Here is a 16,927-nt window from a genome sequence, read left to right on the forward strand (position 1 = left end):
TGGATACCGCTTTCTCGTGGTATCACTAATTCGGACAAGCGAGAACACCAGCGAGCGTGAAACACGCGCAAACTGCCCGTTCGCACGAGCTCAAGGCTGTGACGAGGCGTCTGCAGTGTAGCCCGATGTAACAGCGTTGCCCTCTGGCGGTTGTCACAGAAGTGGCGACAGCGGCTGTAAGCGCGCGGGCGGGGAGTTTTACAACTGAAGCTAGTCTAGTAACGTTGGCCTGGCCGGCCTCCCGCCAGCGCGTTTTTTTTTTTTTTGGCGCGCGATAATCGCCTGAGGAAAACGCCCCATGTAGCCTCCGCTTAACAGAGGACGGCCTTGCAGATGGCGCTGTAGATGAAGAAGCTGCTTTTACTAACCGGAGTTATTGAAGGATTGCAGGCCCTGATCTAGCACAAACTGCCAAGTAGTTGAAGGAAGGCGCTGCTGCTATCGTCAATCACCTCGGCTGCCCTTCCCGGTGGAACCTGCCCGTCCTCATCTTTTGCTCGCAACTGGAATGACATCGCCGGCAAACTTTCCCTGCCTTCGGGCCAAAAACCCATTTCAGCTTCAAGCCCACCACTCCTAACCCAAACCGTGCTTTCCGCCTGGCCACAGCGAGCAACTTCCTGCGCGGGAGACTGCGCCACCACACCGAGCATGGTCATGATGCCGGCTTTGTATGCGCAGGTTAGGTACCTACCTTGTGCATGATGTGTACGTTCTAGTGACCAAATGGTTATTGCGGTGTCGTGCCCCTCTGACACATTTGATGCCACTCGGAAAGCTTTTTGCCACTTGATATGTTCATTATGTATGAATGCTCACCTCACTTTCTTTTTACTAGCCCTTTCTGGAGACATTGAACCTAACGCCGTTCCTGTTAATGACATTCCCACTCCGGTATTCCTTTAATCCATTGCTAGCGCCCTATCCCGTTCAGAAACCTCTCAGAACACCGTTCTGTCTGAGCTCGCTTTAATTCGTGCTACACAGGCCACCATTGAAAACCAGGTCGGCCATCTATCCACCCGTGTCGACGCCCTTGAGAAAATTGTACACGCTCACAAATCAAGTCACTCGATACCTGCATCCAGTGACAATCCTGAAATAATTAAACTCACTTCACAAATGAACAACCTCGTACAGAAATGCGATGACTCTGAAAACCGCCTTCACCGGAACAACCTCCTCATTTTCGGGGTCGAGGATGCGCATGATGAAACTTGGGAGCAATCAGAGTCTCGCGTTATTTCACTGTGTGCAGATAAACTTTTAATTTCCATCACCAAAAATGACATAGCACGCGCACACAGGCTTGGCCGTTTCCAGGCCGGTAAACACCGACCAATTATAGTAAAACTTGCGTGCTACAAAGATAAGTATAGCATTCTGTATGTCGGGCCACAGCTTAAAGGTACGCCAATTTCTATCCCAGAAGATTTTTCATCGCGCGGCCGGCTTGCAAGGAAAAAGTTGTACGCCTATGCGAAACAAAACAACGCTTCCACTTTCAAGATACGCTTCGACAAACTTCAGATGAAGGATAGGCAGTTCTTTTATTACGTGCAATCTGACACAGTTTTACAAGTTAAATCCTAGCCATCACTTCAGGCTTGCCCAGCACTCTCCTTTCCCTCCCAGCCGCTACTAAACCCTGTTGACACACCACGCAATCACATACTATCTGTTATATTGGCTAATGTCCGCAGTTACATGTCAAAAAAAGATACCATTGAAGCCCTTCTCGACAACAATAATACAGACATGGCCATTTTCACTGAGTCTTGGTTAGCCCCTGACATAGATAGCACTGAGCTACTGCATGCAGATTCCCGCTACTCTGTTTACAGACGCGATAGGAGGGAACGAAGGGGTGGTGGCGTTCTTGTCTTCACGAAAAACAGCATTCCTTGTTACCAGCTACCTAACAATTGTACTCACGAAATCATTTGTGTGCACGTATCCATGCCTACATGCACATGCATTCTCATATCTTGTTATCGCCCACCCGATTGTGATCCTTCCTTTGTCGACGAACTTACGACTGTCATATTAGATGCAACCTCTCAATTCCCACGTGCTAACTATATTATTTGTGGTGACTTTAACTTTCTGGATATAAACCGGGACAATCTAACAGCATCATCTCGCCAGTCAAAAGATTTCCTTGATTTAGCCTTAAGCTTCAACCTTACACAAACAGTAAATTTACTTGCACGTGGCTCAAACACCCTTGACCTGGTCCTCACTTCTCAACCCGAATACATTCAGTCGATAGCATGTGTCAATGGGCTGAGCGATCACAGTATTGTCCTTTTCAATTTGGAAATCGCAGTTCCAGTCAAACAGCGTTCAATAAAACTCATACGGGACTACAAAAAAGCCGACTTTTCCAAAATTAACAGTGAACTGAATATTTTTTTTTGAATACCTCAAGGAAACTGCCTTCAGAAGGTCTGTTGATGAAAATTGGCTGCTGTACAAGCAAAAGCTACTCAGCCTAATCAACAATCGCGTACCCCTTGTGTGCATTCGTGGTGTCATGGGAAAGCCTTGGTACGCAAACCAACTAAAAAAACTAGCACAAAAGAAAAAGCGCCTTTTCAGAGTGGCAAAATAATGTGGTTCTGCCCCGAAATGGAAGAAGTATTTCACCTGCCTGCGCGACTACAACAGCCTTCTGAAGCTTTGTAGGAAAACTTTTATCACCAGGATCTTCTCAATATCATCCGTGTAAACCCGAAAAATTTTGGATAATACTCGCACCAAGTAGAAATCAGTCGCATAACATTACCATAACTAATCCTAATGGGCCCCATGTTCCATTTGAAAAGCGTTCCGGCGTCTTCAATTCATACTTCTCTTCCGTCTTCACTTGTGAATCTTCCACCAACATTCCTGTTTTACCAAGATTTTGCGGCACTGAAATGCCACCCATTGATGTAACTGCTGAAGGAATCGCAAGCCTAATCAATAAACTTAAGATATCTAGCTCCCCCGGATCTGACAACATACCGGTGAAGATACTAAAAGCCACTAACGTCATTTGTAGCCAGATATTACAAATAATTTTTACCCAGTCTATAAGCGAGGGTACTATGCCCAAAGACTGGAAACTAAGCAACGTTTTTAAATCTGGTAAGCGCTCCAACCCATCCAATTATCGCCCGATCTCACATGTATTGCCTGTAAACCTTTAGAACACGTCAGATATTCCCAAATAGCATCCCACATCAACAGAATTTTTTTCTTTAGCACACAACATGGCTTTCATGCGGGCTTATCATGCGAAACACAACTTTTTGAATTCACCACAGATCTCCACCTAAGCTTAGATTCTTCATTTCAGACTGACGTAATTTACTTAGATTTTTTAAAGGCTTTCGATCGCATCCCTCATCGCCGACTAGTGTCCAAACTTTCATGCGTTCACCTCGTAACACTAATCCCATCATGGATCATTTGTGTCCTGCCAGATCACCTCCAGTTCACCTGTGTTGGCGTTCGCTGTTCAGATACTACCAAAGTAATATCCGGTGTACCACAGGGATCCGTCCTCGGCCCACTCCTTTTCCTAATACACATTAACGACCACCCAACAGACATATCATCCACAATACGTCTATTCGCCGATGACTGTGTTATTTACCGTCGTGTCACTGCTAACACTGACCGATCCATTCTGCAAAATGACCTAAATTCTATTGACAAGTGGTGCTCACGCTGGATGATGGAACTAAATGTCTCCAAATGCAAGTTAATGCATGTATCACGGAAATGTTCTACATCCAAACTCTATACTCTTTCGGCTCTGTGAATTTATCCGAGGTCGACAGTTACCGCTACCTTGGCGTTATCATCACTAACAAACTAAATTGGTCGAACCACATCCAACAAATAACAGCCGATGCTTCAAGATCCCTTAACTATATTAAAAGATCCCTATCCTTGTCTCCTCTCTCGATTCGTAAACTAGCATATGAAATTTTGATCCGTCCTAAATTAGAACATGCGTCTACAATTTGGAATCCGCATCAAAAGTACATGATTGACACTTTAGAAGCTACTCAAAATCGTGCCTCCCGCTTTATATCATCGAATTATGACAACACTATCAGCGTTACTAACTTGAAGTTTTCTATTGGTTTTCCCCTTTTAGCATCAAGACGCATAATTTCGCAACTCTGCCTATTCCATAAATTGTACTATAACTTTCCTGACCTTCGTTCCTCACTTTTATTTCCACCCGTGCGCTCATCACATCGTCTATTCAATTCTTTATGTATCCAACGCCTTCATAGTTCTACAAACGCTTTCAACAAATTCTTCCTTCCTTTTGCAATAGAGCAATCCAACTCGCCCCCGGAATCCATTGATGTAGAGTGAAACCCTTCGAAATTTCGAGAGTTACTAACCACCCATATTTGCAACTAATTATGCAAAAACCTGTTCTTTTTAGTGTCTTTTCACTTGCTCCCTTTCTTTGGTTTTTACATGACCAGTCCTTCGATCTTTGTATATTGTTTTGCCTCCCCCTTGTGTAATACCCCGCATGGGGCCCTTAAGGGAATAGTAGATGTGGAGTTGCGGGTTCCAGGTTTTTGACCTCCTCGGCGTCATCTGTTGCGCTTTCTGCTGGTGCCAGCAACACACTCGCGTGTTATCACTCTTGGCAATCGCTCGTCGCGTTTTCCGCAAGCGTGAGTGCCGAAAGGAGGTATATGTTGTTGCGGGGTGATGAAAAGCGCGGCAATCTTGTCCCGCTAAAGTTCAGCACACGCCAAAGTAACTGCGTCAGCACGGCCGAGCTACTTTTCGCTAACTGCGTCACAACGCCAGGCGGGGCGCGCGTGCCTAAAAAAAATTAATTGTGGGTTTTTAGGTTCCAAAACCACTTTCTGATTATGAGGCACGCCGTAGTGCGGGACTCTGGAAGTTTCGACCACCGTGGGTTCTTTTACGTGCACTTAAATCTAAGTACACGGGTGTCGTCGCCCCCATCGAAATGCGGCCGCCGTGGCCGGGATTCGATACCGCGACCTTGTGCTCAGCAGCCCAACACCATAACCACCAAGCAACCACTCCGGGTCGCGCGTACCTCAGAAGCATAGGCCCGGACTACGACGGGGCTCCGGGGCCCGAGTCACCTCTGCAGTTTTTCGAAGGGGAGAGGGGAGCCTCCCTTCCTCCTACTCCCTACACACAAACACTTACAGTGTCATTACAAGGGCTCTTTAACCCACATTATTTGACGTTTATCTTGACTTGCCTCGACCTTTTCACTTATAATTTTATTTTGGCTAATAGCTTACTGCATCATTATTGACGCGGACGTACATGGCTTTTAGTTCATAGTTTCACTTTATTTCGGCAAATTTTGACAATATGAGGACAAGCGCATTAAAAGAACCAATGGCAGCTTACTCATCCGTATTTTCTCATTTCAACATTGTTTTAAATGTACACTGTAAAAACTACGCACGTACACAGTATGTACAAATATTTCCGTATATTTTTGAAAGAGAAGCAGGAAATCAAATAACTATTAAGGGTGTCGATAGCTTATGCCTAGAGAATGAATATGTTGCTATATGTTCACCTCGCTTCAAATTGCTTCACGTGCTTTTTCGACCCTGAGACTTCAGGGACCCCTTCGGCAGAGTCTTTTATCAAAGGCGTGTGAAATACACGTGTATGTGTCTCACTATTGCTTCTTTTTCTAGTAAACAATGCTAACGACTCGTAAAAAACACATTTTTATTACTTTATACCATTTGTTTGGGATGAAGGCATCGCCACTTGCATGCGGAGGTCATAAATATTGTCGCGTGGTAGTGACGTTAAAGAACACAGTAGCAGTACTGTGAAAGACAAAACTAGCTTTTATTGGGCGAACCTGTGCCCACAAAACAGGCTACACTTAAAGCACAACGAAAGCGGCGAACACAGTCGGCGATCGTCGAAAATCTCATCTGCGGGTCAAGCGCGTCGGCTTTTATACAGCAGTCGTCGAATGTTCCAGTCTAATCGTTCGGACCCGCGTGCCTTCCACAATGTTCTACACCATTCGCGTCACGCGATGAAATCAGATAATACAAGGTTCGGCGACAACAGACAGCGGATAGAAGCATCGATAACTTTCCAGAGACTTCGGATACATGCAGGCGCTTCCCGCGCTGTGCTACAACATTTGTTCGGCGGCGAAACGTGGTGGCCCGATAAAGCTAAGTACACGTGTCAATATATACGCGGTGTCCCAATGAACTATCATTCACAAAGGTTTATATAAAGAGCAATGCGTTACTCGAAGAGAATCTAATGCATATTGTTTCCAGTAAAGCGAAGTAGGTGCCAGTAATTCTTTTTCAATACTGATATTTAATTAGGTAATTGCAATTCTTTAACTCGAGACGTACTATGCCACTTACAAAGCGTCAATAAGGCATTTGCAGGCACAGCCAAGGGACCTCTAATTGCGGTGTTTTCAGCGACGTAGTAATTGCGTACTAACATTTTAGGATTCATAAATAAACGTTGCGAAATAAGGAGAATACCACTTTACTGCCCTACCACCCGGATCATAAAGCAGCGCCCTCGAACATGCTCCCACTGAGTTAGCCAGGACGAAATAAAGGAAATAAAAGAAAACGTCGTGATCGAGCTTCTGCCTTATCTGCCGCGCCCAGGCCGAAGTACCACGTCGCGTTCGGTGTTAGTTGGATACAAGCTGTGACAGCTGTTGTTTAAGCGTAGATAAAGCTCAGGGACGGTCCTTTTTTTTTTCACGACACCTATTACCTCAAAAGCGAGTTGACAACGCCAGTGGCAATGGTCGTTTCGTTTCAACCCAGTCGCATCTCTAATGAGAAGAAAAACAGGATCCCTTTCCTTGGGAGCTAAAAATGGCAACAAGAGGAAGGCCTCAAATATATATCAGTCATGGAAGTGTGGTGGTAGAACACACGTATCGACTATCATCAGAAATTATGAAAACCTAAGACAAACCGGCACCTTCATGAAACAGCGGCGAACGATTCCATCTTTGAGATGTAGCATATACGGACGGATGTTCTACCATTTATGGCCTCAAACCTCATGCTAGCGTGTGGAACGTGGCAGGCCAGGTACGAATTTCCAAGTCATCAGTCAGGGATATTCTGAATGGTGGCCTCCTTTCACCCGTACTATCTGATAATGCTTGGAACATATGACTTGTAGAATCGCCCAGATTTCTTGAATTGCGTCCTCACGAAAGCCGATGCGTCACGGGACTTTTTGAGCAACATTATATGCACGAATAAAGCCAATTTTCATAGAAACGCCCAGGTAACTTTGCATAATGCACACTATTGAAGTGATTCCAATCCACACAGACTAAAGTGCAGTTGGAACCAGTACGAGTGGTCGTTCAATGTGGGGAGCGGAATTTACGCTGGTGCTATAATCGGTCCCATCTTCTTTGATCACACACTGACTGGTGTTGTGCCGTACCACGTGACTATCATCGAGGCAACGGGAGTTGCCATACTACGTGCACCACGTGCATATCAGCGAGGGAGCTCCCACTAATCAGGAATTTGACGCGAGTGACGTCGGCACCTGCCAAACTGGTTCGTGCCGAAGAGGGGTCGCAAAAGGGACTAAAGGGAGAAACGGCCCATTGTGAGGAGAGAGAGTCGTCTCCAGCCGCCCAGTTGGTCTGATGCGCTCTTGCAGCTCCATGTACGCTATCATCCACTATCTGTAAATATTGTATAAAGTTTTTCATTTCTTCTTCATCTGCGGAAAGAATCCGTCTGTCGTCCTCCACCCCGAAGTCACAACACTGGACAGCGTTGCATGAACGAAATCCTTGAAGGGTGGTGGATGAGTTTTTCAGCAAAATCCCGCTGTCACGTCTTCCACTTTTCTGGCATCAGGAAGATGGGGCACTCGCACAACCACTTACAGCAGCAGCCTAGCACAAAACTGGCTGAATGCGATTTTCATGCGCAATAGATTAGAAGGCGCGGGCCTGTTATGTGGCCGGCTAGGTCACCTGACCCCTTTTGACTCGTTTTATTTCTTTGGGGTTATGTGAAAGATCGAGCTTACATGATCAAGGCGGACGTCAGATTAGCTCAAGGCAAGGATAACGGATGCCGGCCGTAGAATTCTAGCGTCGGTCATCAAGAAAGCGACTGAAGATGTTATAAAGCGGGCTCAGTACCACGTAGCTGCAGAAGGAGACCTATTCGAACACGTCCCATAGGCTGGTGTTCAACGAAGCTTACTAATTCATAGATAATAATGGCGCACTGGAATCTGATGTTCTTTTTATATTTTATTTTGTGCAGGGATCCCGATCGCCATCAGGCTCATTTAGAAGTGATTTTTTTTTTCTTGAACACATCGGTTTTGTCTTTTCTCTACACGTAGGCCACTTCTTGGTCTGTTTGTCTCGCTTTTATTTTTTGCCACAAACCAGTTTTTGCAGCACGCATACACTTTCATGAATAATAAAACCGTCACTGTAAGTTGGCTTTGGTCCGAAGCAAGTTTCTGGCGCAAAATATAGCTACGCGCGCTCTCTTTCGATGCGGTGCCGAGCAGAACCCCCTATTCTTTTGATTTTCGCGTTTCGTGCGTGGTCATACCGACGCTTCGGCCGCGTTACAAAGGGGCTTTTGTGATCAAAGCAATCAGGCGGTCTTAAGTGTCCCGTAGCAATGAGAGGAAGGAATAGATGCGAAACGCGAAACGTGTTGTTAGTGATCCTTCTGTACCATTATCAAGGTGGTGCGCTGTCTCTTCGGGTTGGCGACAGGCAATGCAGTTGCTTTCAATCAGCTTAACTAAGGCCTCTGCTCTATGATGATGGTGTGAGCGCACTTACGCGGTATCCTTCGTACCTCGTGAGTTTTCTTTGGCAGTCGGATAAAAATTGTGAACAATTAGTACGTCGCTGAAAACACCGCAGTTAGTCATTTGGGCGAGCCTACAAATGTCCCATTGACACTTTGATTATTAGGAGAGTACCTCTCGAGTTAGATAATTGCAATTACCGAAGTAAATCTCAGTAACAATAAAGATTACTGGCGGCTGGAGTAACGCAACTGCTCTTTTTTAAAGTCTTGGTGCATAATAATTTTGAGCACCGTGTATAATTCACTCAGTAACCGTATTGAGGCCGGGCCGGATTCACTCGAAATCAGAATCAACAGTAATCATTAAAAAAATTTAAATTATGGGGTCTTAGGTGCCAAAACCACTTCCTGATTATGAGGCATGCCGTAGTGGGGGAGACCGGAAATTTCAACCACCTGGTGTTCTTTAACGAGCACCTAAATCTAAGTACACGGGTGTTTTTGCATTTTGCCCCCATCGAAATGCGGCCGCTGTGGCCGGGATTCGATCCCGCGACCTAGTGCTTAGCAGTGCAACACCACAGCTACTCAGCAACCACGGCGGGTAACAGCAGCCATGAGCAGCGCCTATACTCGGAGTCACAGAAAAAAAAAACAGAGGTTGCACTTTCGCCGGAAAAGCTAGCAGTATTAGAGATATAGCCAAGTACACGGCAATTACACGAAGGGAGATTACACCACCGAGACACGCCAGATTCTTGGTGGTGCGAGCGAGAGGAATCGGACTGTGAAACGCAACTCTCGCCTACATGAGGTCTTGTAAATTCTGAGATTCTCCGACAAATGACATTATATATATATATATATATATATATATATATATATATATATATATATATATATATATATATATATATCGTTTCGAAATCTAGAGAACTGAGAACTAGAACCCCTAGAAGAATGAGAACGTTCGGACTACGCTCAGAAGTATCCGACAAGTAAGTAGCGAAATTCTTTACAGTAATATTGGCGGGTCAGGAAAAGCGTCACGAACTTGTCGCAGTAATATTCAGTGCCCGCGGAAGCGTCGCCATGGCCGAGCTGCTTTCGCTAACTGCCGCACAAAGCCGGGCGCGGTGAGCATGCCCAGAAACTACCAAAATGAGTTACAATAATCTTACGGATCATAGAAATCATTGCAAACAACTCCCAGCACGATTCGCTAACTCAAGTTAACTGCACCAGAACAGCCGAACTTTGTTTGGCTAACTGCGTAACTAATCTAGGTTTCGCGCAGTAAGCCTGAATTTGCTTGAAATGCATCGCCGACTCTTAAACAAAATTACTCACCTTGCCCTAGTCAAATAGTGCAATAGTGCCGTGTCGAAGCGCAGTAGGAACGCATGAATACGCCGGGTACTCAATAAACCAGACTACAGCTAAAGAGGAAAGACAGGTTGCCAAGCAGGCGAACTTCACATGCTCGCTTCGGTCTGGCGCATGAGGGATGTTTAAGACACGTCCGGCGTGGCGCTAGCTTATTAGGCAACGTAAGAAAAATAAGTCGCAAAGTATAAGTTTAATTATACGCTTAACTATTTAGTTTTAACACGAAACAATTAAAAAAAATAAAACATTGTCTGTGGGTTCATTTCGCATTCTTATTTTCCGATGCTCTCGTCAACGGATGGGATTAACACCCGTCGTGACAAGTTTCCTGTTGCCAGTTTTCGCCGATTGTCCCCTCTTGTTGAATTTCTTTCTCTATGGTACTAGTTTGTGACGCTCTTTATGCCCCCGCGACAACATATACTTTTGGTACTCATGCTTGCCGAAAACGCAACGGGCGATTGCATAGCCTGATATCACGGGAGAGTGTTGCTTATGCCAGCAGAACGCGCAAAAGATAACGCCGGGGAGCTCAAAAACCAGGAGCTTGGAACTCAAATTCCTTCGTGTGAACCACTGAAAAAAAAAAGGCTTTGCACCCACGCATTTGTCTTGTGTACACGTAGAAGGCATTCTGCGAGGGTGTAGCATCAACTGGCTTAGGGCCTGTGTTGTGGCCACCTTCATGTATATATGTAGCGTACCATCGCGACGGCTGAGGTCAAGTTGTTATGGAAACGTGCGCTTACCCGTGTTTTTGTGGTCTTAAAGTGCTAGAAAGAGTGCCTGGGAAAGGAGGATCGCTTGACAATCAGATGTTTTCTTCATGATTTATGGTATTATTTGGAATGAGCATGCTATCTTCTACGCCATGTATGTGAAAGCGAATTCCTTTTGTCTGTAATGCCGTCCATTCACCCGTTTTGCACGTTTCGCCTCTACGCACAGTATTCCTATGAGATCTAAATACCAAAATGGCACGTGCTTTTAACTTACTGTTTTCAGCAGATGCCGTCCGGTGGAGCTCCGTACGGGAACTACGGTGCCCCTGCTTGCCTAGCGCCACAACGTCGGGAAGAATGCACAAAATGCCCGGAGCAAGCATTTATATAGAGCAAAATATAAATTTCCTCGCTTTACAAGGTGTTAGGTGGCTGCTTTATTAAATTGCATGTCGTACAGATTCAATGGTCGCTTGTAAAGGTCGTTCGCAATCATTCTTTACTAAATATTAAAGTGATACCGCACTAACACCGCACGAGGTTGTGCAGTAGAAGGAGAAAAAAAAAATCACCGCCCAAGTACCCCATGCAGATGTTTAACCAACGAAGCTGAAACGTGCTGCCGCGGTGTTTATCACTGGGTTAATCCTGATGGTTCATAAATCGACGGCTTCGCAAGGTTACGGATCCTCTGCACGCAGTTGCTGCTTGCGCTCGGCTGCACGAACGGTTTCTTGTGCCAGGGCTGCAACATCGGCCCGGTGTAGACGAGCTCATTCCCGATTCTGCTCGCGGCGTTGCTGATGGAAGGCTGCATGCTCTTCAGAAGCACGTATGGCGCGTGGCCTAACCATTTCAGAGCTGGACAGAGGCTGCCGCGCGCACGCTCACCGGCGATGGATACCAACAACGTCACAACTGGCCCAGCCATTCGTGTGCCTTCCTTCTTTTTCGCACATGCGCACAAGCTTGCGCCGGAGGAATTTTTGGTGCACAGGCGACAAGCGGACGGTTGGGCGGACGGACGCATCGGCTAACCATATACAGCTTCGCTGTAAAAGGCATGCCGCGCCGATCAGTGCACTCAGTCTAACGCGTTCCAGCTAGCGTTCGAAACAAGCGCTCCCTAAAGCGACCCTGGAAGTGTGGTTCAGGTAGTAATCCCGGCAGCTTAGTGCGCTACAGTCGATTCAGCCGCTGTGCTCTATGGGAGCGCCTGCTTTTGTTGAATTTCTTTATGGGTCAATGCTCTTATGATGATAAGCCTTTTCCAGCCGACGAGCAGCTACTCTCCATCAAGAACACGGATAACACCGGCGGGACAATCTTTGTGTTTAAGTTGAGTGCTCAGGGATAGCTTTTCAGTGATTTATTTTGGTTTCGCTGACATCTTCTATACGTCACTGTGGGAAGTTTCAAAAGCTTAAGGTAAATCCGCCACGTGGTGGCATTTACGGGACCTAAACCCTCATGTCCTGAAAAGCTGGATATGCAGCCAGCGTCTTCACCAGTCAGGTAGCGTACAGCATGCGTACAGCGTACAGCACTGTCTCTGGGATCGGCCCACGCAAGGGGAGTTTTTTGCTTAGCACGTCAACGACACTAAAGTTTCCTTGGAGGGTAAAGGTATAATATTTGAGTTTTTACGTGCCAAAACCACTTTCTGATTATGAGGCATGCCGTAGTGGAGGACTCCGGAAATTTTGACCACCTGGGATTCTTTAACGTGCACCTAAATCTAAGCACACGGGTGTTTCCGCATTTCGCCCCCATCGAAATGCGGCCGTCGTGGCCGGGATTCGATCCCGTGACCTCGTGCTCAGCAGCCCAACACCATAGCCACTGAGCAACCACGGCGGGTGGAGGGTAGAGGTATATAGCTTCGCTGTAAAAGTTCGGCAGGTGTTCGCTGTAAAAGTTCGGCAGGAAGGTGAAAGAGTGCTGCGCATTTGGTAATACATGAACTTAAGCAATCGGGGTTGTAGTCACTCGGCTACTTCCACTCGTCGTACCCGTCGTTGTTCCGCTTCTCAGTTCCGTCACTTCGGCACCACGCACATGCAGACACAGCGGCGCGTGCTTCTTCCGCAGAGCCGTAGTTGCAAGGCCGTCTTCGCGAGCCGTGCAATACGACTTAAACCCGAGCGTTTTTTGACGTTTTTGAGCGTCTTTGTGGCGTCGGCAATTTTTTGTCACGTCGCAGTTTCGCCACGATCAACCGCCAACATAGACAGGGCGCCTTAAAGGTAAAAGGGCCGCATTTATTAGGTAGCATACGGCTCGAAGAAAAGCACGTGGCGATTTCATCATAAACCCGCATTGATCATTTCAAAGAGTTCGTGCCTGAATATGTACCAGCCGCGTTTTGGCCGTTACTCCATTGGGGGAATGTGCCATATACTATGCAAATCATCATCATAGTCTCTAGGTGCCGACTATTTCAAAGAGCTAGCTGGTGTTGGCCTAAAAGAAGCATACGTGGGTTTCTTTTTTTTTTAAAGCGAAATCTTTACTGGCCGCGAGCTTGCGATTTCGCGATGGTGGTGCTCCGAGGAGGCACACGACGTCACAACGCACGCCTCGCCGCGGATATTTCTCTCTCTCTCTCTCTCGCTCCCTAGTCACTACTGCGCACGCGTCACTAGTAGCACTGAGCCACATGTGTTCCGCCGCTGCGCCGCGCTTTCCGCTGCCGCCGTTTGGTATGAAGTCACACTGCGTTCCTCGTCGTTGCGCTAGTCTCCGCTCGCTTCGCCAGCTGCGTCGCATGCCTGATAACATGTCGGAGGATTGAAAAGGAGTATGGACGGTGACGTTTCTGATAAGCAGGAGGAGGCCTGGTATCGACATCGGAACGAGATGAAGAGGAAACGAATCGCCCAGGAAACAGACGAACAGCGCGCCGGATGACTGGCTAAACGCCGCAACATAGCTAGATAACCAGACCAACCTGGACTTGCAATCAAGATTAACCAAGGCTACCAATGCTATGCCTTAGCTTTCGTTACGTATATCCTGGCATAGGCGAGCTAAGCCACTGCCCATTTTTTCTGAAGCGTGAGATTAAACCTACTGGGCCAGAACCCGACCGGCGTACCGACCGTCTTGACCGATCCAGACTAACCATGGTATGGTAGACAAAAAAAGCTTCAAAAATTAAATTATGAGGTTTTACGTGCCAAAACCACCATCTGATTGTAAAGTACGCCTTTGTGGGGGATTGAGGAAATTTGCACCACCTGGGGTTTTTCATCGTGCGCCTAAATCTAAGAACACCAGTGTTTGCGCACATCGCCCACATCAAAATATGGCCGCCGTGGCCGGGATTCGATCCCACGATTCTCGTGCGTAGCAACCCATTGCCATATGATGATGATTAGCATGGTATATGGCACGTTCCCCCAATGATGTAACGGCCAAGACGCGGGTGGTACATATCGGGGCACGAACTCTTTGAAATGATCACAGCGGGTTTATGGTAACATCGCCACGTATACGTGCTTTTCTTCAAGTAACCACGGGGGGTTAAAGCAAGCTTCGCTTTGTTTGTCGTGAACTGCGTGTGCAGAAACCACGAGCGCGCAAGAACTCGTCACAGGCGACAATCAATGACACACATTGCGACCGCAGAATGCATGACTGGCCTATAAAGTGATCTGGTAAATCGCCTGAAGCGTTTGGAGAAGCGTGAAAATAGCGAACGAACTTCCAGAATCGCACATCGAGGAAAGAACTCTTCTATAGATAACGCGAACGGTCGAACATGCGAATGTGACGAAGCTTTGATACAAACAGAGAAAAGGCTAACAGTCAACGCTTGCCACTCGTGCTGTGTTCCTTGTCTAACGGTTTAACAAACAAAGGTATGCAAAATGAGTCAAGAGTGTAGCGAGCTTCTAACTCTAACGAAAGAACCATCGTTGTCCAAGGATCGCCAATCATCTCTACAAGTGCTGTTTGGTAGGCGTGTTTAAAAATGTTAATGCGGAGCGCTTGTGTGCCTTTATTGGGCATTGTTTCTCGTAAGGCAAATGTGCGCCGTTCTGATGGTTCTGATGGATGAACGGTGTGCGTGGCTTAGTGCATTCACTTTATGGACATACATGATGCTTATTTTCATTATAGTTGGTGTTTATATTTTGTTATTCTGTGAGTATACCCCTTGTTTATGTCAGCTACGACGAGTTTCCTTGTTGCTGAATAATATGGCCAAAGTTTCTATTGCCGCATTTTGGCTCGCATAGAGTCGCAGTCAAACTTGAAGTCTCTGCATACGTTACGTGCCGCGCACATCGGGTACGGAAAATTAGTAATGTGGCACAATTTATAAGAAATGCAAAGTACAAACAAATATCGGTATCTATAGCTTGTGAAGGTCAGCAGCGCCGTTGGCTTGTCATTGCCTGAGCCACAACACGTCGGAGGCCATGTACCACATCTTTCGTGCAGCCCGCACGCCCAGACATTCAGATCGGTTCTCGGACACAGCACTAATACTATGCTGTCGAAGAGGTATGGCGCAAAAATAAAGCAAATACACACATCAGTATGGAACTAATAAGCCATACAATGCACGACCGCACCGGAACTACTTTATTGCACGCAGCTGCGAATGACGTGGTGAGGCTTGTAACTTTGGCGGCACTGCCATCCTGTTATGGCACAGTGTGCAGAGAAAAACGTCAGAACTTCTTGGGTGGAGCACGTTTAAAGTGGGCCTACTTGTCGAACACTGCTCCTGGCTATCGTGATAGCAGCAAAGGACCTCAAATCAGCAGTACCTACAGCAGTTGTAGCGCATATCACCGACATTAAAGATGAACCAAATAAGCGCTTGGCATTTGCTTCTAATGGTACACCATTTGAACGCGATCAGGTATGCCGGGACCTTAGTGCCGCCGATAAAGGAAGGAAAGTTCCAAATTTCGATTTTAAGTCCTGAACGAATTCGTCATCATGTGAAAACGGCATCAGCAGTTTTGTCGCCATCCCGTAGTCCGCTATACTAGGCCTCTCGGCGTTCCGGTCACCACGTGCTTCTCAGGGTTGCGCTAGGAGGCTCCTCCTGCAGGCAATTTCTAGCTGCGCCTTGCCCGGAGCGGCCGCGAACACAGCCACGGGTCTGTCGGAGCGCACGACTTCACGACGTCGAACGCGCAGATACGCAGCGGCTAGAACCAGGGTAGCGGCCACTGCGACCAGTGAGAATAGAAGCACCGGAAGCCAGGGCGGAAATGACGTCTGTCGTAACTTGACGCCGGCTACGAAGCTGGCTGCAGCAACGTTGGAAAGGGCAGATGGGACGCCCGAGTGGCTCACTGCGACAACAGCGAAGTAGAGCTCGTGCACGTGGTCATTGGTTGGCCAGGCGTTGACAATGGACACCCTGTGCAAGTGGCCAGCTGGAGGAACTGGAGTCAGGCGGCTGCCCGCAACCAGCTTCGACTCCGTCACTCGATGAACCGAGGTCTTGTTTTTTGGGGAGCCCTCCAAGACATTCCGCAGTGCAGAGGCCGTTTTCGCCACAAACAGCTCTACCCTGGCACCTGCGACAGGATAAACCGAAGAGGGTTCTCTAGTGGTTTGCAGACGAGAACTATGAAAGAAAATGAGATCTCGATCTTTAGTGGCAACTCAATGGAACAACCCCGTTGCACAAATTTGCTTATAAGTAGGGCAGACGCAGGCACTCGTCTTTTGAACATGTTGCTTGTGAATGATAATGTGGGAAATATTTTTGCGCGACAATGTTGTGCGTGGACATATTACTTCTAAAGGACTGGCAACTATCCCATTATTTCACGTCTCTGTAATACACCAAAAGGTTATGATAAATGTGGTGTTTTGTGGCGCAAGGGTAAGTATGGCCAAAAACCGCGTGGCCGGTGTTAATGAGTTCTCAGTGTAGGTATAAATTACGAGGGGTGATGCTATGTGGCAGTAAAGGGGCCGAAAAAAAACGTCGCTGTAAAGTGC

General features: G+C 47.0%; 1 protein-coding gene and 1 long non-coding RNA gene across 7 annotated transcripts in view; one reads left to right on the forward strand and one right to left on the reverse strand.

Annotated features, from left to right (window-relative positions):
* The first annotated feature begins 334 nt into the window (after nt 1-334).
* Nucleotides 335-16,927, forward strand: part of LOC139055869 (uncharacterized) — a 91,174-nt gene continuing 74,581 nt past the window's right edge. The window contains exon 1 of the long non-coding RNA XR_011511954.1: nt 335-681. This is a non-coding gene — a long non-coding RNA (uncharacterized lncRNA). The remainder of the gene's footprint in view (nt 682-16,927) is intronic.
* The window catches only part of LOC139055867 (calcium-activated chloride channel regulator 2-like), a 363,039-nt gene continuing 361,691 nt past the window's right edge, over nt 15,580-16,927 (reverse strand). For 3 of the 6 annotated variants that reach the window (XM_070533443.1, XM_070533442.1, XM_070533444.1), the window contains one exon: nt 15,580-16,497. In XM_070533443.1, coding sequence (XP_070389544.1) covers nt 15,992-16,497 — 506 coding nt within the window. In that variant the 3' untranslated portion in view covers nt 15,580-15,991. The remainder of the gene's footprint in view (nt 16,498-16,927) is intronic. The other 3 variants (XM_070533447.1, XR_011511953.1, XM_070533445.1) reach the window with 3 other exon arrangements.

The sequence above is a fragment of the Dermacentor albipictus genome, chromosome 2 (genome assembly GCF_038994185.2).
Source record: "Dermacentor albipictus isolate Rhodes 1998 colony chromosome 2, USDA_Dalb.pri_finalv2, whole genome shotgun sequence".
NCBI classification, from domain to species: Eukaryota; Metazoa; Arthropoda; class Arachnida; order Ixodida; family Ixodidae; genus Dermacentor; species Dermacentor albipictus.